Genomic DNA, 24,341 nt, shown 5'->3' on the forward strand with positions numbered 1-24,341 from the left:
TGTTCAGCGTAAGAAAAAAACTGGTAAATTATAAGAACTGGTGTGCAGAATTTAGCTTTAAATGTTCTCCTTTCAAGAATGTATTGACAGTTACAATGCCTGAACCTTAATTGGGTCTTGGTTTTAAAAAAGCTACAAAAGATTTTTAAAACAATTGAGGAATTTTGAATGTGTAAGGGCACTAGATATTTTGCAATTTTTGTTATGTAGGAAAATGTTCTCTTCTTAAGAGATGTGTTCTGAAGTATTCAGGGGTAAAGTGCCTTATGTCTAAAATTTACTTCAAAATAGTTCAAGGAGAAAAATAAAGTATATATGGAGGCTCATTGGGTGTTTAAATTTTTTTCATAATGAACTATCAAAGGTAAAGGAGATTTAATGGTATTCTTGTTAAATTAGTGAAGAGGAGCTTTCCTGACTTATTTCTGGCATTAACATCCATTTACCTAATAATCTGAAATATATATATATATATATATATATATATATATATATATATATTTTTTTTTTTTGGATGACTAGCCTCCCTAAAGATTATATATACACACACACACACACACACACACACACACACACACACACATATATATATACACACACACACACACACACACATATATATATATATATATATATATACACATACATATATATATATTTAACCCATAGCTCCAAAGAAGGGATCTTAAAACACGACATGAGGATTTTCACCCAAGATGATTCCTTCTACAAGCAGTTAACAGATAGATACCCCTGTCCTCCCTTTAGTTTCGAGGCTGGCTACTCTTGAATTTCATGCTCAGCTTGATTAAGGACAGTGAAAAAGAAACTGCCTGTCCTTTTTCAGTCTGGAGACATGTTACCAAATCATTCTCCTGGGCCTATGTTAATCTTTTAATACAAAGTTATCAGTTCCTACTGTGGAGCCATTTCAGAGAATAGCAGGTACACAAATTTGTATTCAAATAATTGTTTATTGTGTTGCTCTTTTCTTTGTTAATGTCATTATCCTCCAACACTGTGAGACTGTTGGCTAATTCAACTCTTGTTTTTACTGAATTTGACAGCTGACAGCAGCAGAAACAGAAACAGACAACCATAAACTAGTTTCCCTCAAATCAGGAGAAAAAAATGCTTCCCCTGCAAAGCTAGAATACTATACTTTCCCCACCCCTAAAACTATTTCCTGGGAGGAGACAGTCTTAGTAATAACAAGCCTTTCAACCTGAGCGATCAGAATGCTTATTTCTATAGTCAGACCTAGCTAGAAATCTCACTCTAAGTTTGACAAACTCAATAGGCATAGAGGTAAAACTTAACTTAGTCCAAGCTTACTGTACTTACAATCAGATTGTATCAAATGGATAAAAGACAAAAATAAATAATGTCAAGCACTTCCAATATGGCATTCATTAAAGAAAACAATTTTTTAAGTTCATTAACAAAATAGGGAGTTTACTGCATCAAGTTAAAAGGATGTCTTGAGATTTTATTTGGTTGATTTTTTAATGCTATTTTGTATGTTTGTTAAATTGGACCTAGTAAGCCATACACTAGAAGTCTTCCCAATCTAGAATTAATTACAGTGTAACTTCACAAGCTTACTCCATGAAGACCACTGCTTCCCATGATTGGAAAGAAGAAAATGAGTGAAAAAAGTGTGTTGAGAGAAAAACACTTCTAGAAGTCACGAAAGAGCCATTAATAGTTGATGTAGTCATCATCAAAACTCCAGCTGGCCCCACTCTTTATGAGGAATGAATCTTCTGAAAGAGAAATTTTGTTTTAATTCTAAGAAAAAGGGAAAAATGAAAAAAGACCCAAGTTTAATGATCAAGTGATAGAAAGAAAAGCCATCTCAAAGTTATTGTTTAAAAAGAAGTTAGAAAAGATTTTTCACATCTACCATCCTATCTAATAAGAGTAATATGCAAATTGACCATACCTCTGCTACACCCACAAGCCACGACCACCAGCCAATCAGGAGTGAGTATGCAAATTAATCCAACCAAGATGGTTGTGGCCATGGAGCGAGCAGGAGGCTTGGGTTGGGTTTCCCTGGCAATGGAGGAAGCCAAGCTTTCCACCCGCCCTGGCCTGCCCTAGCCTCCGCTCAAGGCTACAAAGTTTTAATTATAGAAGATAGATAAATCCCAACAAAAATGGCTGCAGCCACGGAGCAAGCAGGAGGCTTGGGTTTCCCTGGCGATGGAGGAAGCCAAGCTTTCTGCCCGCCCTGGCCTGCCCTAGCCTCCACTCAAGGCTACAAAGTTTCAATTATAGAAGGTTAATAAATCCCAGATACCAGGGCCTCTGTTTGGGTCGCCAGGGAACATGGCCGGCCTGCAAACCACCACGGGCCCCTCGCCCAGGCCACCCCATGCCCCAAGGGAACCCCGACCCTGATCCAGGACACCCTTCAGGGCAAACCAGTTGGCCCCCACCCGTGCACCAGGCCTCTATCCTATCTAATAAAAGAGTAATATGCAAATTGACCATCACTCCAACACACAAGATGGCTGCCCCCATGTGGTCAAAGATCCTGCCCCCAAGTGGACACAAGATGGCCGCCACAAGATGGCCAGCAGGGGAGGGACCAGGCCTGCAAGGGAGGGCAGTTGTGGGCGATGAGGCCAGCAGGGGAGGGCAGTTGGGAGGGACCAGGCCTGTAAGGGAGGGTAGTTGGGGGCCATCAAGCCTGCAGGGGAGGGCAGTTAGGGGTGATCAGGCCGGCAGAGGAGGCAAGTTGGGGGCAATTGGGTCTGCAGGCAAGGGCAGTTGTGGGGGACCAGGCCTGCAGGGGAGGGCAGTAAGGGGTGACCAAGCCTGCAAGGGAGGGCAGTTAGGCATCAATCAGGCTGGCAGGGGAGTGGTTAGGGGGTGATCAGGCTGGCAGACAGAAGCGTTTAGGGGCAATCAGGAAGGCAGGCAGGCAATTAGTTAAGAGCCAGCAGTCCTGGATTGTGAGAGGGATGTCCGACTGCCCGTTTAGGCCCGATCAACGGGCAGTCAGACATCCCTCAAGGGGTCCCAGATTGGAGAGGGTGCAGGCTGGGCTGAGGGACACCCCCCCGCCCCGTGCACGAATTTCGTGCACCAGGCCTCTAGTATCAATATAAGATGCATTTTCACTTGGGAAATAAACATAATCCATGCTCTATTTTCAACACACAGTTATCCAACAACACAAGGTCATCACCTTAAACCAGGCGTCCTAAAACTATGGCCTGCGGGCCACATGCGGCCTGCCGAGGACATTAATCCGGCCCGCCGGGTGCCGCTGCCTATCCTGCTTAGCAGCCGACTCGTCCCAGGCCCGCAGTGCGCATAGGAATTTGTTCATAGTTTTTTTTTTTAAACTATAGTCCGGCCCTCCAACGGTCTGAGGGACAGTGAACTGGCCCCCTGTTTAAAAAGTTTGAGGATCCCTGCCTTAAGCAAACAAACAAACAAACAAACAAACAAACAAACAGAGGCCAAAGTCTAGTATCAATTTCTATCCTACCATTCATTCCTACCTAATCTCCCAGCAAGTTAGTGCAAATCAAAGCAAGCACTTCAGTGCTGCAGGTAGTGAAGCCTGCTCCTTTCCCAAGAGAGGCCTGTAAAACAGGACAGTCACTGACAGCAGTACAATTACTGACACAGATACAGACTTTATGGACATGTTTATCTCCGCTGTAAATCCACACTCTCTCTCCACTCCGATTCACGAGTCATAAAGAAATTGCAGATAATGAAAAACTTGGGGAAATTTACAGCATGTCGGAAACCTCAGACAGCCAGAAGAAATTAAAGAGCTGACTAGGGATAAATCACACAGGTACAATTAAAACTTCCCGCATACCTCCTTCATTTCCAAACTTGAGGCACAATTCAATGGAGCTGATGAAAAGTTGAGGTCATGACTCCTCCGGCTGTAATCATTTCTTAACTAACTGCATGTTAAAATTAGCCAATTCACAGTCATGTGTAAATGCTGATTTCTTGCTGCCACTTTGATTTCCTTCGCTCTCCACTAGAAGCACTCACAGAGCAATTCTGTCTAAAAACAGGCCAAATTGCAACAAACAATAAATGGAAAGGTTATGTCCCATCTCCCACAGCCATCTCTGTAGGTGCAGCACATCTTTACCATTGCCACTGTGGACAGAGCATTAAAATGAGAAAGTGGAGCTACAATGGATGAATGAAATTGGAGGTTTCTTCTTCCCCAATAAATAACAATTCTGAAGGTTTCATTTGATCTCTTTTCAACATTCCAAAGGAGATTTTCAAGGACGGTTATGTTTGATACTAGAATAAGAATGACTTCTGGTAATACTTGTTTTTCAATAGTGGACTGAGTTAGTCCCATACTCTTAGGGACCATCTCTACATGAGCTTAAAAGTGGGATGGCTTTAGCAATACTGCCTCAACTACCCAACTCTTGTTTTTCACATTCATTCAGTCACAAAGGCTACTAAAGGGAAGGACAAAACAAAAAGGAGAAAAAAAGGCAAAACAAAACAAAGACCCCAGACCAGAATGTATTAGTGCTAATTAATATGCAACTCTTGTTCCAACATAGCAAATCAAAAAAATAGCAAAGATAAGAAATAATGTCCAGATAAAAAGGCTTAACAGATCAACACCACTTAAGACTAGGATGATGTGAGTTAATTATTGGGCCCTCTATTCTATAAGCTTATAAAGTCCCCAGTAAAAGAAAAAAAGGAAGATTTTATCACATGCTGCACTCTTCCATTTCCCCTAATTCTTTAGATGAAATTAACAAACACAAGCTCTCTCTGGAAAGCAATTTAGCAGAACACAGATTTTATCAACTAATCATACCTAATAATAGACAAACATGTAAATTGACCGTACCTCTGCTAGCCCACAGCCAATCAGTGAGTATGCAAATTAACCCAACAAAGATGGAGGTTAATTTGCATACACAGGCGCCCAGCAGCCTGGGTCCCAGGAACTTTCTCAGCACCCAGGTCACTCGAGGTAGGCCCCTGGTGGGTCCTGAGCAAACTGGGAAGGGCCTGAGCCAGGGGGCTCCTGAGCAGGGGCGGAGCCGGGCAATCAGAGGGAGCTGGGGGGCCTCTGCCCAGGCCTCGAGGCTATAGGCCTGGCAGGGATGGAGCTGGCGATTGGAGGGAGTTGGGGGTCCCCTGTCCAGGCCCCAATCCCCAGCCAGAGGCTTGGGGCCTGGGCAGGGGCGGAGCTGAGTGATCAGAGGGAGCTGGGGGTCCCCTGTCCAGGCCCCAAACCCCGGCCTGAGGCTTGGGGCCTGGGCAGGGGCGGAGCTGAGTGATCAGAGGGAGCTGGGGGTCCCCTGTTCAGGCCCCAAGCCCCAGCCAGAGGCTTGGGGCCTGGGCAGGGGCGGAGCCGGGTGATCAGAGGGAGCTGGGGGTCCCCTGTCCAGGCCCCAAGCCCGGGCCAGAGGCTTGGGACCTGGGCAGGGGCGGAGCCGGGCGATCCAGTGATGGGAGGGAGCTGGGGGTCCCCTGCCCAGGCCCCAAGCCCCGGCCAGAGGCTTGGGACCTGGGCAGGGGCGGAGCCGGGTGATCAGAGGGAGCTGGGGGTCCCCTGTCCAGGCCCCAAGCCCGGGCCAGAGGCTTGGGACCTGGGCAGGGGCGGAGCCGGGCGATCCAGTGATGGGAGGGAGCTGGGGGTCCCCTACCCAGGCCCCAAGGCTTTAGGCCTTGGCAGGGGCAGAGCCAGAGATCGGAGGCGATTGGTGTGAACTACAGAGGAAATACCTTTTCTGACCGCTCATTGGCTAAGCTCCCTGTATGCCACTGGTAATATTCTTAGTAACTTGGGTATAAGAAAAAGGTGATTTAGGGTTTTTCCACCACACTCCTGGAGAAAAAAAGGAAGGTCCGCTGCTGGAGGGCTAAGAAATGTCATATCCTGCCCTAGCCAGTTTGGCTCAGTGGATAATGCCTAGGCTTGCCAACCGCAAGGTCCGGTTCAATTCTGATCAAGGGCTTGTTCCTAGGTTGCAGGCTCCTCCCTGGCTGGGGCCCAGGTCAGGGCTCATGCAGGAGGCAACCAATCAAAGTGTTCCTCTCACTTTTATGTTTCTCTCTGTCTTTCCCTTTCTCTTCCACATTCCCTAAAAATCAATGGAAACATATGCTCAGGTGAAGATAAAAAAAAAAAAAAAAAAAAAAAAAGAAATGTCATATCCTATGAAAGACACATCTTGAAAATGCCTAAAGAAAGTTGTCATTTTTTCATGGTGAAGGGACTGGAGTCCATGTTGATGAAAACATCGTAGTGGCTGCGGTTACTGGCAGTGGCTGCAGCAGCGGGGTGATGGGGCTGGTGACTTTCCCTGATCAGCCCAGTCACCTCAGTAGGACATCCCCTGAGGGCTCCCAGTATGTGAGAGGGGGCAGGCTGGGCTGTGGGACCCTCCCCCCCAGTACATGAATTTCATGCACCGGGCCCCTAGTTTCTATATAACTAAGCCAAACCAAGAGTGTCAACAAAGTTCTACAGAAGTCAATACTAATCTTTGTGCATTTCTATCAAATGAAGCTTCAACCAAATTAGCTCTAATATGATTTTGAAATTCTGAGCTCTGTCAAGAAATGAAGGTTAAAAGGCTTTTTTAGAGATAATACTATATAGGATGCAATTGACAGTTTTGATTTTGTTCTTATTTGACCCCTTGATGATTTGAGGTCCATTTTACACTTCAGAGAACCCAAATGTCATTTTCATTTAATATATTAAGATTTTATTCCCCATGGAATAAAAATAATTCTAAGGAAATACTGAGAGTTTCAACCCAGACATCACTACCATAGAAAAAGTAGTTCATATCTAGCTCATGGATCTCAATTATATTCACTCATAAGCATTAGACATAGTATCTGACCTGCTTTTACTTATAATGAAAAGTTCCTAAGTGTCAGACTGATGTCCAGTATCAAACAAGAGCTGTTTAATAGAGGCAGTTTTATTTACAAGTCCCCAAGAGAAAAATCATATTTTATCAAGTATTTGAGTGAAGCCAAGAAACATTATCTACTCTTACTAGTCTAAAAACAATGATATCCCTGAATTAAGAATTAGAAAACTTGAAGAAAAAAAAAAAAGAATTAGAAAACTTGGATTCTCATCCCAGTTTTGCAAATAACTAGGTGACTCTGGGCAAATTATTGAAATTCTGTGAGCTTCAGTTACCTCATGTGTTCAAATGGGTATAGTAGAACTGTAGTGAGAATTATGGGAAAACACATTTAAGAAACACAGCAGGCTATAATACTTTCAACAATAAAGATAAATTTTAAAAAAAGGAAACATGGCAGGTTTAAAAATGTTAGTTGCCTTTCCCTCTTCATGAGACATGATTCAGATACCTGGTTCGATACTAATGAGCTACGTAGCTATCCTTAGGCAAGTTACCTAATATCTTTAGACCTTTGTTTCTGTATCTGTAACATTAAAGGGTTGGGACTCAATGATTTCTAAAGATTGCCTTCCAGCTCAAACACTCTATGACAGGGGTGGGCAAACTTTTTGACTCGAGGGCCACAATGGGTTCTTAAACTGGACCGGAGGGCCGGAACAAAAGCTTGGGTGGAGTGTTTGTGTGAATATAAATTCAAAGTAAAGGAGCGGAGGGGAGAGCAAGAGAACCGGATAGAACAGCCGGATCCGGCCCGCGGGCCGTAGTTTGCCCACGGCTGCTCTATGATTACCAATTCTGTCACTAAATTATTGGGTGACCCTGAGAAAGTCACCTCATTTCTTTAAACCTCTACTTCCTTATCTTTAAATACTGGAAGATGAACCAATAGAAAAGTAGACAAGGAAAATATATACCAGGAAAATCAATAAAGAAGGACAAACAAGTGGCCTTATGAGCAATCAAAGCAATGTATATAAAAATATTGAAATTATTTTCACCTATAAAATGGGCAAGTATTAAAAAGTTTAGCAAGCCCTAACTGGTTTAGCAAGCGTTGGCCTGTGGACTGAAGGGTCCCAGGTTCGATTCTGGTCAAGGGCATTTACCTTGGTTGCGGGCACATACCAGTAGGGAGTGTGCAGGAGGCAGCTGATCGATGTTTCTCTCTCGTCGATGTTTCTAACTCTCTATCCCTCTCCCTTCCTCTCTGTAAAAAAATCAATAAAATATATATTTTTAAAAAAGTTTAGCAATACCTAGTGTTGGCTAAGATGTAGGAATACAAGTACTTCCATTTACTGTTCTTAGAAATATAATTTGGACAAGTCTTTCTGAAGATAACTTCGGCAATATGTATAAAAAATTTTTAATGTGCCATTCATGTTGATCTAGAGCAAAGGATGCAATTGCAGCATGATTTACTTATGATAACTTAAAGTATGTTATTTATGTTACCATGTAGTGGGTTTATTTCCATTTTTAAACTAATTAATAAATATTAAAAGTTTTTCTGTTGTAATTTCTAAAACAGTAAATATAGGTATAACCCACGAAAACAAGAGCTCTTTGGGATCACCATTAATTTGAAGTGAAAAGAAGTCCTGACACCAAAAAATATGTGAACCACTCTTCTAAGGTGATCATCCTCATTTCATAAATGAAGAATCTAGGGCTTAGAAAATTAAGTAACTTGCCTAAGTGGTAGATTGAGATAATAAAGCTGTATGACTCCAGAACCCAAGCTCTTAATCACTATACTGTCCTTTCCTATTAGCTTTTTATCATCTAGCTCCTACCTACTTATCTCCAGGTAATTGTTTTGTCCCTTACAACACATTCAGGTCATCATTTTTCTCCACTACCCTTAGTTACCTCAAACAGAGGTATTTCTTAAGCTATATTGTGAAAAAGCAATTCCTACAAGTTGCTCACTACAAAAGATAGTATACATCCTCTCAAACCTTTTTTAAACCAGACAAACTTAAGCTTTCCAACCTATAAATTATAGATGATATAATTCCTCGGATCTGACCTGTTTAAGAATCTCTTCTTAAAAACAAATCTTCCCAAATGTCCACAGTAATATCAACAATTATACTAATATCCCAGTGGAATATGTTAGATCCATGAAATAGTAACTTAAAATCACTACTCATATGTTTTACATTAGTTACAATGTATTCACTTTAAAAAATATTTTTATTGATTTTTAGAGTGAGAAAGGGAGGGGGAAGAAGAAGAAAAAGAAAGAGAGAGAGAGAATGAATGCTAAAGACAATGACATGGAAAAATGTCATAATTGAATGTTGAGCAAAAGAAGCACAAAACAGACTACATAATTTGTAATTCATTTATACAAATATTTTAAAAAGCAAAAAATTTTAATGATATTATAAGTAATAATAGTGCTTGCCTTTGTGGAAAGTACAAGTAGTGTCTAGGAGGGCCATGAAAGAGGCTTTGTATATCGGGAAAGTTCTATTTCTTTTTTTTTTTAAATATATTTTATTGATTTTTTTACAGAGAGGAAGGGAGAGGGAGAGAGAGTTAGAAACATCAATGATAGAGAAACATCACTATCAATCAGCTGCCTCCTGCACACTCACTCCCTACTGGGGATGTGCCCGCAACCAAGGTACATGCCCTTGACCGGAATCAAACCTGGGACCCTTGAGTCTGTAGGCCGACGCTCTATCCACTGAGCCAAACCGGTTAGGACAAAAGTTCTATTTCTTAATCTTGTTCTGGGTTGTGGTTTCATGGGAATACTGATTTTATAAAAATTCATTAAAGTATACATTATAATTTGTGTACTTTTCTTTTTACATATTATACTTAAATTTTTTAAAGTTTATTAAAGAAAATGATGGAACAGTGGAGTATTTCTATATCTGAAGTCTCATTTTAGCTCTTTTTTCTTTGCATTCCATATCCAGAACTTCAACCTGTCTGATTCAACTATCCTCTCAAAGGTTTTCTTCACTATTATCCAGTCAATTTTTACATGTATTCTCCTATAAGAGTCAATCAAATGTAACAGTCCTTCCTTTAAAAATTTCATTCCTTTTTTACTATTATATTTCTCAAATCTTTTTCAGTTATAACAAATATTAGTAGCTTTTACCAAACTTTTAGTTTAGACTTAAAGGTTAGAGAAACTTCTCCTCTACATATCAAAAGTCATTATTTTTCTAGAGTTCCTATAGCAAAGTGCTTTGTCACCTCTATAAATTACATGCAAAATCACACACTCCCAGATCATATTTCTAACACAGACCAATGGAAAGAAGAAGAAAAAAGGAACTGACATTACACTTAAAAACACTCTTGATTTTGTTGAAATCTTTAGAGCATCAAAAACTAAACTAGCCCGGCCGGTGTGGATCAGTGGTTGAGTGTTGACTCGGTGAACCAGCAGGTCAGGATTCAATTCCTGGTCAGGACACATACCCGGGTTGCAGGCTTGACCCCCAGTAAGGGGCATGCAGGAGGCAGCCAATCAATGATTCTCTCTCATCATTGATATTTCTCTCCCTGAAATCAATAAAAATAAATATATTTTTTAAAACCACTAAACTAATAAGTAATCAAACAAGCAATAAGAAAATGCCAATTTATTTTCTTAGGAGTGGAAACAGACATTCTTATATCCAAATCCTAGAAAGAAACTCAATTCCTATGTACACCTATTGCAATTATTTGGTTCTCCTCTTTGTCAAAACAAAACTATATTCTAAGCCAAAAAGAAAAAAAAAATTATTAGGTCCATTTTACCTCTCAACCAAATGCTGCAGTTTCATTTAGGACTGACAGATACTCTAAATGGTTCTTTGCTCCTACTGAGTAGTTAATACTGAATTCAGTTCTCCAAGTACAAGGAAGAAAAGCTGAAAACATAAAGCTTGACAAAATCTTCACCTATGTTCGCTGATGAGAAGATGCCTCTTTCACCAACGAAATCATCTCTGGTCCTTGTCCCATCAGCTTACCCCTCCTTTTGTTCCCCAATTTCTACTTCATGCTAAGGATAGAAAACGAAGTGTCATTAACTTTCACCATGCTATTCATCACCTGCTTTAAAAGATCAATTGTTATTAATGGACCTAGTCATTTTTATTTAGAAACAGTTCATAAAAGAGTTTAAAATTTTAACTGCATAGGAAATTAAGAGGTAGATCTTTCAAGTAACTAATTTTATTTTTATTTTTAGAAAGGTATAAATTTTTCTTTACTTTCAGATAGTTTTTTTCCTACTCAACAGAATAGAATGTCTTCATTGCTGACAATTAGAAAATTCAGAAAAATTTTAAGGAAAAAAAATCACTCAAGAGCCAAAACCGGTTTGGCTCAGTGGATAGAGCGTCAGCCTGTGGACTGAGGGTTCCCAGGTTCGATTCCGGTCAAGGGCACGTACATTGGTTGCGGGCACATCCCCAGTGGGGGATGTGTAGGAGGCAGCTGATCAATGTTTCTCTCTCATCGATGTTTCTAGCTCTCTATCCCTCTCCCTTCCTCTCTGTAAAATATCAATAAAATATATTTTTAAAAAAAAATCACTCAAGATAGTCATTGCAACATACTGGTTTATTTCCTTCCAATAATTTGCCTATGCCCATGCTCTCAAAACAAAAGAAATTGCTAACTTTGTGCTCTAAATTTTTTCATTGCAATTATCCTTTCATATAAAGAGTATTTTTGTCATTAAATGCTCTTTAATGCTTTAACATGATTTTTAATGGCTACATTGTCTTCTACTGTATGGATGTACTATAATTCACTTGGTTATTCTCTAATGTTTAATTCTTTCACTATGTACATTTTTTTTTCATCGATTTCAGAGAGGAAGGGAAAGGGAATGAGAGATAGAAACATCAATGATGAGAGAGAATCATTGCTCAGCTGCCTCCTGCATGCCCCCTGCTGGGGACTGAGCCCACAACCCAGGCATGTGCCCTTGACTGGAATTGAACCTGAGACCCTTCAGGATCTCAGGTTTGGCTGACACTCTATCCACTGAGCCAAACCAGCCAGGGCTCTATGTACATCTTACCTATCATATATTTTGTAGAATTATGCAGAATGTTACTTTGAGCCCAACCCCATCCAATTAATTTATGCCTTGACTGCTTTCCTCTATCTTTGCCCTTTCCACCCCCTTCCCCTCCCCCCCAAATTCAGAAGGGAATAAAACATTGCAAGCATTTTATGGTAAAATCCTCTTTGCGTATAAAGCCATTTCACAGGCAATGTTGGGTTTATCAAATAACTTGGCTAATGGATAAAAGACACAAATGCTTATAGGCCTTAAAGGTAATTTAAGGCTTTGTCTCTCCTAATTTTTTAACCAAGGGAAAAATGAGAAATGGCATGTTTTATTTCCCATTATTATAATATACTAGAGGCCTGGTGCACGAAATTCGTGCACGGGGGTGTGTGTCCCTCAGCCCAGCCTGCACCCTTTCCAATCTGGGACCCCTCGAGGGATGTCCGACTGCCCTCTCACAATCCAGGACTGCTGGCTCCCAACTGCTCGCCTGCCTGCCTTCCTGATTGCCCCTAACCGCTTCTGCTTGCCAGCCTGATCACCCCCTAACCATTCCCCTGCCAGCCTGTTTGCCCCTAACTGCCCTCCCCTGCAGGCCTGGTCCCCCCGCAACTGCTCTCCCCTGCAGACCTAGGACCCCCAAACTGCCCTTCCTTGCAGGTCCGGTTGCCCCCAACTTCCCTCCTCTGCCGGCCTGGTCACCCCTAACTGCCCTCCCCTGCAGGCTTGATCGCTCCCAACTGCACTCCCTTGCAGGCCTGGTCCCTCCCAACTGCCCTCCCCTGCTGGCCTGATCGCCCACAACTGCCCTCTCTTGCAGGCCTGGTCCCTCCCAACTGTCCTCCCCTGCTGGCCATCTTGTGTCCACATGGGGGCAGCCATCTTGTGTGTTGGAGTGACGGTCAATTTGCATATTACTCTTTTATTAGATAGGATTTTTAAAAACTCAAAATACTTAAGGCTAAATTGACAATTTCTAATTATGAGAAATAACCTTGATCCCTTCAAAGTGAGATTTCTAGATTTTATACTGTATTACAACCTAAATAGGATGCCATGCTAATGACTATGGTGAAATAGTATGGAAATGCAGAAAACAAAAGTAAGTTTAATTTGATATTTGAGAAATGCAACTTATAACACTTTAGGTTGCTTTTTAATCACGTTCCCTGGGACTTTATTTTTCAGGTTAAAATAATTTAAATCTATACTTTCTTAATTTCCAGTCCTTGTCACCAGACATGATCAAGAAACATTAAAAAGATTTCATTTTCACAAGTGAATAAGCAAACATTAAAACAATGTCTTATTATAAAAACCCCGTGGCCGTGATGCTATCACACCGTCACGACCAAACGCCAAAAGGCACCTACTGAACATCATATGATTTCTTCATGGGAACAAGTAAGTGTTGCTCTATTCAATTCTCATCTTCCAACGAAGGTCAATTTAAGTGCTCCTGAGAAGGAAAGGTTAGAGCAGGAAACTATTCTTATCTCCGTCCACAACTGTCTTCAAGGTGGGCGAGGCTGCGTGTGTGCAGGTGGGTGGGGCTGCGTGCGCAGCGAGGCGCATGCAGGTGGGCGGGGACTTGACGCTGGGTCCCAAGTACACTGGGTCTGGGTCTTTCGCAATTTCGCGTGGTGGGCTTCTAGTATATTAATATTTTGCCTATCAAGTTGGCAATGACTTTTAAAAATTATAATACTTGGTGTTGGAGAGAATATAAGGCTAGGTAGTGCCTTTCTGGAAGACAATTTGACAGTATATTTCATTCTCCATGAGAGATCCCACAAATCTCCAGCTACATGTAAAATGTAGTCATCACTCCTAGGAATTTACCCTAGTGCTGCTATAACCCAAATAGAGGGGTTAATTAAAAGATGCATCAATAGCAAATATTTTAGGGCAATTACTGTTACTTCAAATTTAAACTTGCAAATTTTTTTTTCCAGTTAACAAAGATTTGGTGAGTTATTATATACAAAGGCAACAATTTTCTGAATAGCTACAGGTAGGTAGTTGAATGAAAAAGTACTACTATGTAAGAAAACTATACTAAAGTAATAATCTACCAGAGTATAGGGACTCTACAAATCTACTTCTGAAGTTATGGATATTTTGTTTCACAAATTCATTTCCCTGAGAAAAAAATAACTATCTAAAACATTACCTATTGTCTAGGTGATATGACTAAACTTGAAAAGAGCATTGCTTTAATGCTGTTAATTACACCAACCTATACTAATGGATTTTACTTATTTCTATGAAAATTAAGGTGCCTGCCTACTAAGGGACATGTAAGAGAATTAGGTGATTTTTTTTCTTTAAGCAAATCCCTCTTTCCTTCTGACTTCCCTGTCATTAACCAGGCTCTAAACATAAGGGTAAAAACTCTTTATTTCAGCTTATTCCCTAAGACCTATCTAGAAAATGATATACCTGAAACATCTACTGTCAGTGCACTTCTTTCTATTCACACTGCCATCATTCATTCAAGCTCTCAATTCTTCTTGCTGAGTTCCCACAATAGCTTGCAGCCTCTGTCTCAACCATTCCCTTCCATCCTATGCACTAATGGCTCCTAAAGGTACGTGATTTCCCTACTCAAAAATCTTCAGTGATAGAATTTTTAATGACACAGATAAATGCTTACAATAGAATAAATGGGGGGAAAAAGTATTTACAGGCTAAAATTACATACATAGACTTTAGTCTCAGTAATGTTAAAAAGCATGTTTGTGTATATGCATGGGCTCACATAGAAATGTAAGCACACATCCATACATAAAGGGAAAATGGAGGGTCAAGAAACACATCAATTGTTACCAGTAGTTACCTCTTAGTCATAATGCTAGGTTTTATTCACTTTCTTCTTTATCTTTACAATAAACAGATTTGTAGTAAAGTCTCTTAGTAAAGTGTCTCACAAGCCATATAGTGAACATATAATGTTATAGTCAGTAAGACATTCAAAAGACATTGTTCATGGCCCTATTATCTATGAATCTAACCCTTCACCTGCCTTCCCCCTCCCACCCCCCCCCCACCCCCTCCCAAGTTCAAGGCCCTCCTCAATCTGGCACCTATCTCCCTCCTAGTCTTAGTCCTTACCACCATTAATATAACCTGGGCTCCTTAAGGACCAGATTAGATCATTCACACCGTTCCTTGAGCATAGCAGTTGTTTCAAACTCTGCTTTCATATTCATTCCACCTGGAATGTGGTCCCTTCCCACTTCCACCTATCCAGATCCTATGTGTTCTCTAAGGTCTATGCTCAATGATCCAGAAACAGAAAATACTACCATACCCATATCGTTCCCTTGTTCATAGCAGACAACACTAATTGATTTCTGAATCCAGGCCCTTCTCAAAATCCCTCAATCAAACAGACCTAGGCAATCTTTACCCATCAATCCATGTTGACATACAAAATGAACCTTATCTGCCATTCCTAAAGCAATCTAATGTAATTGCCCCCTTCTCCCCTATGCCCAGAGTTTAACTCCTCTACCTTCTATAAAGAATCATTTACCTAATTGTCTTATCTCTTTACTGCTAGATTTTAATCTGCACAAGGGCAGTAATTTATGTCTTATTCATCTTCATAGCTCCTACAGAGCCTTGCAGGAAGTAGGCACTCAAATAGTTGCTTCTTTCTTTTGCTATTATCTCATCACTCAAAATGGCTAAGTAGTTAAAGCTTTATTTTGAAACAATTAAATTCTTCTTGAGGTATTGAGTTCAAGTTTATTTTATCAATTTTAGCTAACACTAATTCAAAATAATACATATAAAAATAAAGAAGAAAGAATATATACAGCCCTATGTTCATTGTAGCATATTTACAATAGCCAAGATTTAGAAGTAGCCCAAGTGTCTATCATTAAATGAATGGATTAAAAAAGCTGTGGTACATTTACACAATGGAATACCACTCAGCCATTAAAAAGGAAATCTTATCCTTTGTGACAGCATGGATGGACCTGGAGAATATTATGCTAAGTGACATAAGCCAGTCAGAGAAAGACAAATACCATATGGTTTCACTTACATGTGGAATCTGATGAACAAACAAACAAAATAGAAACAGACTCATAGATACAGAAAACAAACAGACTGACAGCTGTTAGAGAGGAGGGAGCTTGGGGGACTGGGTGAAAAAGATGAAGGGATTAAGAAAACAATAACAACAGCAACCAAAAACATCTCATAGACACAGACAACAGTTTGATGATTACTAGAGGGAAAGGGGCAGGAGGAGGTAGAAGAGGATAAAGGAGGGAGGAAGGAGACTTGACTTTGGGTGATGAACATATAATACATAAATGACGTATTATAGAATTGTATACCTGAAACCTATATAATTTTATTAACCAACTAGAGGCCCAGTGCACAAAATTCGTGCATGGGTAGGGTCCCTAGGCCTGGCTGGCAATCAGGGCCAATTGGGGCCTTCTGGCTGCTGGCCAGGGCCTTTCTCCCCTCGTTCCATGCTGCCCCCTGGTGGTCAGCACACGTCATAGCGAGCAATTGAATTCCTGGTCTCCTGGCCAAACTTCCGAGGGGACACTTTGTATATTAGCCTTTTATATATATAGATGTCACCCCAATCAATTCAATTAAAAAGTAAAAAATATACACTGCTTAAGAAAGGAATTGTTTGGGGTGGGGAGTAAAACAATGGAGAGATGAAAAGAAAAAAAAAAAGCTAAAAATCAAGCAAGGCATCAACAAAGTCAGGCAAGTAGTCTGGTAAAGTTACAAGAATTTTTTACCAAAAACAGAAACACAGTTCAGGAGACATGTATAGAGGAAAAAGTAGTAATATAATAAGACTCATGCTGCCATCTAGAGGTTGAAGGCTAGGTGATTTTTCTCTTCAATCAGACAAGTGAGTTAATTTAACTTTTAACTAATATAGACAAAGGTAGGACTGAACAGACCTTATAAAGTAAGCCAGATAAATAAGTCTGATGTCAAGTCACAGTGAAGAATATTCAGGGTATAAGAGTGTCAATTATTATCTCTCTGCCCTCCTTCATAGGTTAAAATTAAAAAATTAAAAGAGCTAAGTGTTCGTTAGAATTTTATTTGGACTTCTAAACATAAATGGCCACTTAAAAAAAATCACATGCCTAGAGGGTAGAGAAGTCTACTATACCACAGGCTAGCTTGAAGCGGAAGCTTTTCTGTGGTACCACCACCAAAGAAAGTTATATCAAATAATTTCTGGTGCACACAACTTCATCAATGTAGATTACTGGGATGAAGTATCAAGGTTAAATGGGGAAGTCTCAATCTGTTTACAATAAAATGTTTACTTTAAAAAACTATGGTGATTACATTTAGCCAAATAACAGTCCTATTGAAACTGCTAAATAAACATATAGGATTAGACTATAAATTAGCAGAAGCACTTGCATATATCAAAATAAGCTAAACTTCTTAAAGCTTCTTTAGATGGCAATATACTTCGTGTGATCTAATTTACTTAATAACTTCTTAGGTAATCTTTTCTTTATAGTACCAAGGTAATTTCAAACCAGTTCAAGTAAATGAGTGTAAATTAAATTGAGATTTTTATTTGTTTTATAAGATACTAGAGGCTTGATGCACGAAATTTGTGCAAGGGGCTTGGCCCCAGCCGCCGTAGTGGCCGCCCCTCGGCCCCCACAGCCATGGCGGCCGCCTCTGCCTCGACCCCCACCGCCACAGCTTCGTCCAGAAGGTCACCTGGAAAGACGTCAGGAAGGACATCTGGCCTAATTAGCATACTATGCTTTTATTATTATAGATGGTAACATGTAATCAAGAATAAATGTATCAAATTCAATTCCTCTTCATTATTAAAAACAAAACACCTCAACATCTAACAAAAAATAAGACCTAACTTCTTTAACCTGACAAAGGTAATCTACAAAACACCCACAAACATCACACTTAGTGCTTTTCCCTAACATTAGGAAGAAGACAAAGATGTCCACTCTTGCTGCTTCTATTCAACACTGTACCAAACTTACTAACGAGGGCAATTAGGCAAGACAATGAAATAAAATATCCAGATTGTAAATGAATAAGTAAAACTATCTCTATTTGCAGGTAACCTAATTTGGGGTATTAAAAACCTTAAGTATATCTACTAAAACACAATTAGAATTAATAAATAAGTTAAGTTGCAGGATATAAAATGTATGTACAAGCATTGTTTTTCTCTACAGAGGCAATAAGCACACAGAAAATGAAATTAAGAAAACAATTCCATTTATAATACATCAAAAAATAAAATACTTAGGAATACATTTTTAAAATTCACAATTGTCCATGTCAGTCTGTCATGATTTTACCCTCATAAGGCAAAATCAAAAATGATCAACACAAGATTTTCTTTCAGGACTTATGGATACATATTAATAAATTAAGTGCAGCCCTAACCAGTTTGGCTCAGTGGATGGAGCGTCGGCCTGTGGATGAAGGGTCCCAGAGGTTCAGTTCTGGTCAAGGGCATGTACCTTGGTTGCGGGCACATCCCCAGTAGGAAGTGTACAGGAGGCAGCTGATGGATGTTTCTAACTCTCTCTCCCTCTCCCTTCCTCTCTGTAAAAAATCAATAAAATATATTTTAAAAAATAAAAAATAAAATAAATTAAGTGCAAAATTTACACATACTTTGAAAACTACAAAATATGGTTGAAATTAAAGAAGATATAAGTAAAGAGAATGACACACCACATTAATGAATGACCTTAATATTATTAAGATGGCAATACTCCCCAAAGTGATCTAGAGAGTCAATGCGATCCTTATCAAAATCCCCGCTGATTTCTTTTAAATAATTGACAAGTTGAAATTCCTATGGAAATTTAAGGAACCCAGAAGAGCAAAAACAATCTTGAAAAAGAACAAACCTGGAAAACTCACACATCCCAATTTCAAAACTTGCTACAAAGCTACAGTAATCAAGATAGTGAGGTACTGCCCTAGCCAGTTTGGTTCAGTGGATAGAGCAACGGCCTGAGCACTGAAAGTTTGAGGGTTCGATTCCAGGTCAAGGGCACATACCTGGGTTCAGGTTTAATCCCCAGCCCCTACCGGGGACATGCAGCAGGCAACCAATTGATGTGTCTCTCTCACATGAATATTTCTCTCCCTCATTCCTTCCACTGTCTCTAAAATCAAAGGAAAAAATACCCTCTGGTGAGGATTAAAAAAAAAAAAAGTAGACAAAGGATCTGAATAGACAGTTTTCCAAGAAGACATACAATTGGCCAATAAACAAATGACAACATGTGCGATACCATTAGTTTTAGGCAAATGTAATTCCAAATCATGAGCTACCACTTCACATCCATTAAGATGGATATGATAATAATTTCCTTAAACAAAAAATAACAAGTACTGGCAAGGATATGAAGAAATTGGAACCCTTGTACACTGCTGGTATACCCAGTATTTTAAATAGTCTGACAGTTCCTCAAAGGTCAGAGGTAGAGTTACCATATGACCCAGAAATTCCACTCCTAGTTATAAAATTCAACAGAATGAAAAGATAGACCCACATAAAAACTTGTACGTGAAGTTCATAGTAGCATTATTCACATCAGCCAAATAGTGAAAATAACTCAAATGTCCGTCAACTGGTGGATAAATATGTGGATAACTAGTAAATAACTGTATTTATACAATAAAACATTCTTCAGCCAAAAAAGAAATAAAGTACTGGTACATGCTACAACATAGAACACTGAAAACACTATGTTAAGTGAAAGAAACTAGTCACAAAGACCACATTTTGTATGATTCCATTTTTATGAAATGTTCAAGCAAGGCAAATTCATACAGACAGATTAGCTACTGTAGAGAATTACGATTGGTTTCTGTACATGCATATCATACCCTGAACTTTATTCAACTCATTTGTTAGTCCTGCTCTTATGCCTATTGAGTTTAGGGGTGGAAGGAAATGGGGAGTGACTGCTAATGGGTAGTTTCTTTTGGTAGTGATAAAAAGGTTCTAAAACTGATTGTGTTGCAAGAACTCTGAATATACTAAAAATCATTGAATTACACACTATAAAAAAGTAAATTGTAGCCTGGCTGGCTTGGCCCAGTGGTTGAGTAACAACCTAGGAACCATGAGATCAAGATTCAATTCCTGGTCAGGGCACATACTTGGGTTTGGGGCTCGATCTCCAGTGTGGGGTATGCAGGAGGCAGCCAATCAATGATTCTCTCTCATCATTGATGTTTCTCTCTCTACTTCTCCCTTCCTCTCTGAAATCAATAAAAATATATTTTTTTAAAAAGTGAATTGTAGGGTATATAAATTATATCTCAACAAAGCTGTTATTAAAAACAACAACAAAAACACCATGCACCAGAGCCCCAAGCTTTAGCCTAAGTTTCAAAAGACATGATCTGCTGTCATTCTATTTTAAAGTATTTTGAAGATAGCCAGTAAATAGGTAACCTGCATGACTACTAAAATGTTTATAGCTTTAAGGAATTGGGGGGAGGGGGGTTCTTAAGAGTAAAAATGGCAGAGAATCAGTAGTATTCAATAAGATTCACAATAGTCCAATGAATCTTAGGAATAAAGCAAGCTATATAATGTTGCAACTTACAAGACTAAGTCAGGATCATGCCCAGGTCATGATTGTGATGGAGTAGGGTTGAGACATAAGATAGAACAAACCATTATCAACAAGCTTCACACTATCTTTACTATGTGTGGTTGATCATCCACTGTCATAGAGGAAAATTTTCAGATATTAAAAGACCTTCTTACTTTTCTCATCACTAAAATACAAAAAAAAAAAAAAAATCATCCAGAAATAGAATAATTTCTACCTTTTCAGTTTTAAGTCAATGAATTTCATTAGAAAAATTCTGTCATTTCATTTGAAGGCATCTGTAGTTGATCATTCTTTAATCAAAAAATATGCATTGCACATTTACTATATACCAGGTACTCTATGGGTTACAAAGACAGCCCAAAAATATGATTCTTACCATATAGTTATAATCAATCCAAGAGATAAGATGTACCAAAAATCTCCCAAAATGGTAAAAGTGTCATACAAAATAAACTGCTCTTGAGTAATTTGGGAGACTAAAAGAGTTCACTTTTCATATCAGGTATGAAAAGGAAAAGATGATAAATACTGGGCAGAATAATAACGGATGAATAAACGTTATAATACTAGAACTAGGTCAGGGAGAACATTCTGAGAAAAAGGAATAGCATGAACAGAATTAAGAAGATGGGAAAGTGTTCTGGGAAGAATGAGTATTTCAAATGGGAACAGTGCATGGTATTTTGGTAGGCTAGTGATTAGGCTAGGGCCAGAGTATAGAGCAAGCATGTCAAACTCAAAGGCTTACACGGGCCAAATAAACAAGGTTTAAGTTTATGTGGGCTGCAAGAAAACAAAACCTTCAATTTTCATAGAATCATAGGTTTATTTCGATAGAGACATGCTCAATACAAAGGGCTGGAATAAATGGGTAATCATTAACATAAAATAATAGAACATTTTAATAAAGATTAATATTTTTTTCTTGAACATTAACTTACCAGACACTGAATAACTGCACAAATTAATAAGCGTAACGCAAATAAACCTATTTTTCTTGTTCTCCGAAAGCAAAATATTTCCTGTTGCATACACCAAACAAGTCAGTGCAAGACTAATGACATGGCAATCGGCTGCTAAAATATTTGCTGCTAGTATTAGTGGAGAGAAATGGTGCATCTGCGCATAAGGGAAATGAATGTAACATGATTGTAGTAATCAGTCATCAGCGAACGTTGTAGTTCGTTATTAATAACTAGTGGCCTGGTGCACGAATTCGTGCACATTGAAAGGAAATTAATTAGAAGAAATATTTTAATATCACTATTTACCCTTTCTCTATAATAGAAGTGTCAACCAAATTTACCATCGACAATGACAGACAGATCGAAACACACATGTGAAATTGGCACCAGCAAGAGCTTTATATGTATCACGCATGCGTGAATCAACTTAGCCTTTTATATATCCTATCTAATAAAGAGGGAATATGCCAATTGACCGTCACACCCTCACAAAGATGACGGCACCCACAGCCAATAAGGAGGGAATATGCTAATTGACTGCCACACCCTCAAAAAATGGCAGTGCCCACAGCCACAAGATGGCGGCACCCAGTTCCCTCAGCCCCGCCAGGGTGATAGGCATGTGGCATGGCCAGGCCCACCCCCAAGCGGGTCCAGCCGCTCCACACGCCTGCCTCCGGAGTCCCCCAGCCTCTCAGCCCCCCAGCCGCCCACGGCTGGCCCGAGGCACAGGCAAGCCTCGGATGGTGGCTGCCTAGCCGCCCAGGGCCACCCAAGGCTCAGGTAACCAGGGCCGGCCAAGGCTTGTGCTGCCAGCAGTGGCAGCAGCAGAGGTGTGATGGGGGCATCACCTTTCCCTGATTGCCGGGTCGCCTCCTGCCCCTGAGGGCTCCCAGACTGTTAGAGGGGGCAGGCCGGGCTGAGGGACCCCCTCCAGTGCATGAATTTTCATGCACCGGGCCTCTAGTATAGAATAAACTTGCTTAATTAGACCTGCTTTCTGATTTAGCTAAACTTTTTCCAGCCCAGTGAAGCACCCCAACTGCTCTTTCAGGTAACTGTCAGCAACACAGCAGTAAATATCAACATGAAGCAGATTATTATTGTAGATCATACAGGGAGAACAAAGGGTAAAATATTTAACTGCAGCAGTGTTTGACTATATTCTGTGCAGTGAGAAAACCTGAAGTCATTTTCAAGGTCCACCATTTCTTACTTCTTTTCAGTTGGGTCAAGTTTCTAAGCTTTCTAAATCTCCGTTTTCCAGCTAATGAAAAGAAAATAGGATTCCACTGAGTCTCCTATCTATCTACTCCAGGACTTCTGTGAGGATCAAATGAGATGAGGCATGGGAAAATGCTTCACAGACATTTGGTTAAAGTGTAAAATATTTCCACCTGGCTATAAAGCAAGTCGTGTTCCTGGGCTGAAGAAACTGCAAGGCTAGTCGCTAGGGAGAGGGGAAGCTGGGCATTGCTACATGACAGACACTTAGCATATCAGTCTTTAATATATATAGATTATGTATAAAAGAATATTGTAAAAATTAAGTTACGGAATTTTTATTAAAATGTTTCTTACATACCATTATATTGGCTGGGCCGCAAAAATATGCACTGTGGGCCACATGCAGCCTGCAGCCCGCGTGTTTGACATGCTTGGTATAGAGGATTTTGAATGCCATGCAAAGGAATCTGAATTTTATCATATAGGTAATGAAGCACTGCTAATGACTTATGAGCAAAGGACAAACCGAAGAAATGATACTTCAGAAAAATTAATCTGGTAGTGGCAAACAAGAGAGACTGGGATGAGGTAGTTGAGAGGCAGGCAGACCAATAAGAAGTGACTACAACAGTTCCAGTACAAAACAGAAAGGACACTGAACTCAGATGAAAGTAACAGAAATGGAATTCTTTATATGGTAAGGCAGTTTACAATTTTTTGTATTTCTATATATATATCATGAGAATTTCATATAAATTAACTGCCCAAATCAAGCCAAGAGGCCCCTATACAAAAAAATTATTGCATTCCCAAATCTGCACACCAAAAGGGTTATGAGACATAATCATGTACCAAATCAAAGGGCAGGGTTTGCCTCTCAAAAGACACAATCTAGTTATTATCAGCCCAAGAAGGTTCACATTATTTCTATACTAACATTTAACAATGCTCTAAAGAAGTGACAAACAATCATGTTTTAAGGACAAGTATTTTTTGCATCTTTTTTCTTTCCATCATCTTTATCAGTGCAGATATTTGCATGAAAACAGGATAATTGGTCCTGGGGGATTCATCAGTTCCTATTGCTTATTTTTCATCCATGTCATCCTCTCTATTAATGTAGAAAAGAGGATTGAGACATCAAAATACCAGATTAGGGCATCAAGTAAATGTCAACCTCTAGAGTAGATGAATAATCTATAAGGACAAAAAAAAAAATCTTGTTTTTATGCAAATACACTATACACAATAAAACAAAGAGAGTCTATACCCAAGAAGTCTGATCCATATCCATGTAATTCTTTCCAAGTCTAAATATAAAATCTATATTCTAAATACGTCAACTAATTCCTTATGATCAAAGCAAATGACAATTGGTTGCAAAGCACTGCTACAGAAGTTTAAATGAGACTGAATTTTGAACTAGAAAATAATTTTGAAAAATCTCAGCTGTGTTCATGAGACTTATCTGGCAGAAATGAGCATTTCTGTTGCATAGTTTTGGTTCAGTGCATAAGGTGGCTGATTAGTTGACTTTAAATCTCCC

The 24,341-nt window shown here is 39.6% G+C and overlaps 1 protein-coding gene across 3 annotated transcripts in view; it reads right to left on the reverse strand.

Annotated features, from left to right (window-relative positions):
• Positions 1-24,341, reverse strand: part of LIN52 (lin-52 DREAM MuvB core complex component) — a 98,692-nt gene that overhangs the window by 56,449 nt on the left and 17,902 nt on the right. Inside the window, exon 7 of one of the 3 annotated variants that reach the window (XM_080668320.1) lies at positions 21,415-23,992. The exons of 1 other annotated variant lie outside the window; for it this stretch is intronic. Coding sequence is in view for 1 of the 2 variants with exons in the window: in XM_080668319.1 (XP_080524445.1) it covers positions 23,949-23,992 (44 nt within the window). In the remaining variant the exon portion in view is untranslated. Of the gene's footprint in view, positions 1-21,414; positions 23,993-24,341 lie in introns of those variants that run through there. One more of the 3 variants, XM_080668319.1, reaches the window with a different exon arrangement.

The sequence above is a fragment of the Plecotus auritus genome, assembly GCF_963455305.1.
Source record: "Plecotus auritus genome assembly, chromosome: 1".
NCBI lineage: Eukaryota > Metazoa > Chordata > Mammalia > Chiroptera > Vespertilionidae > Plecotus > Plecotus auritus.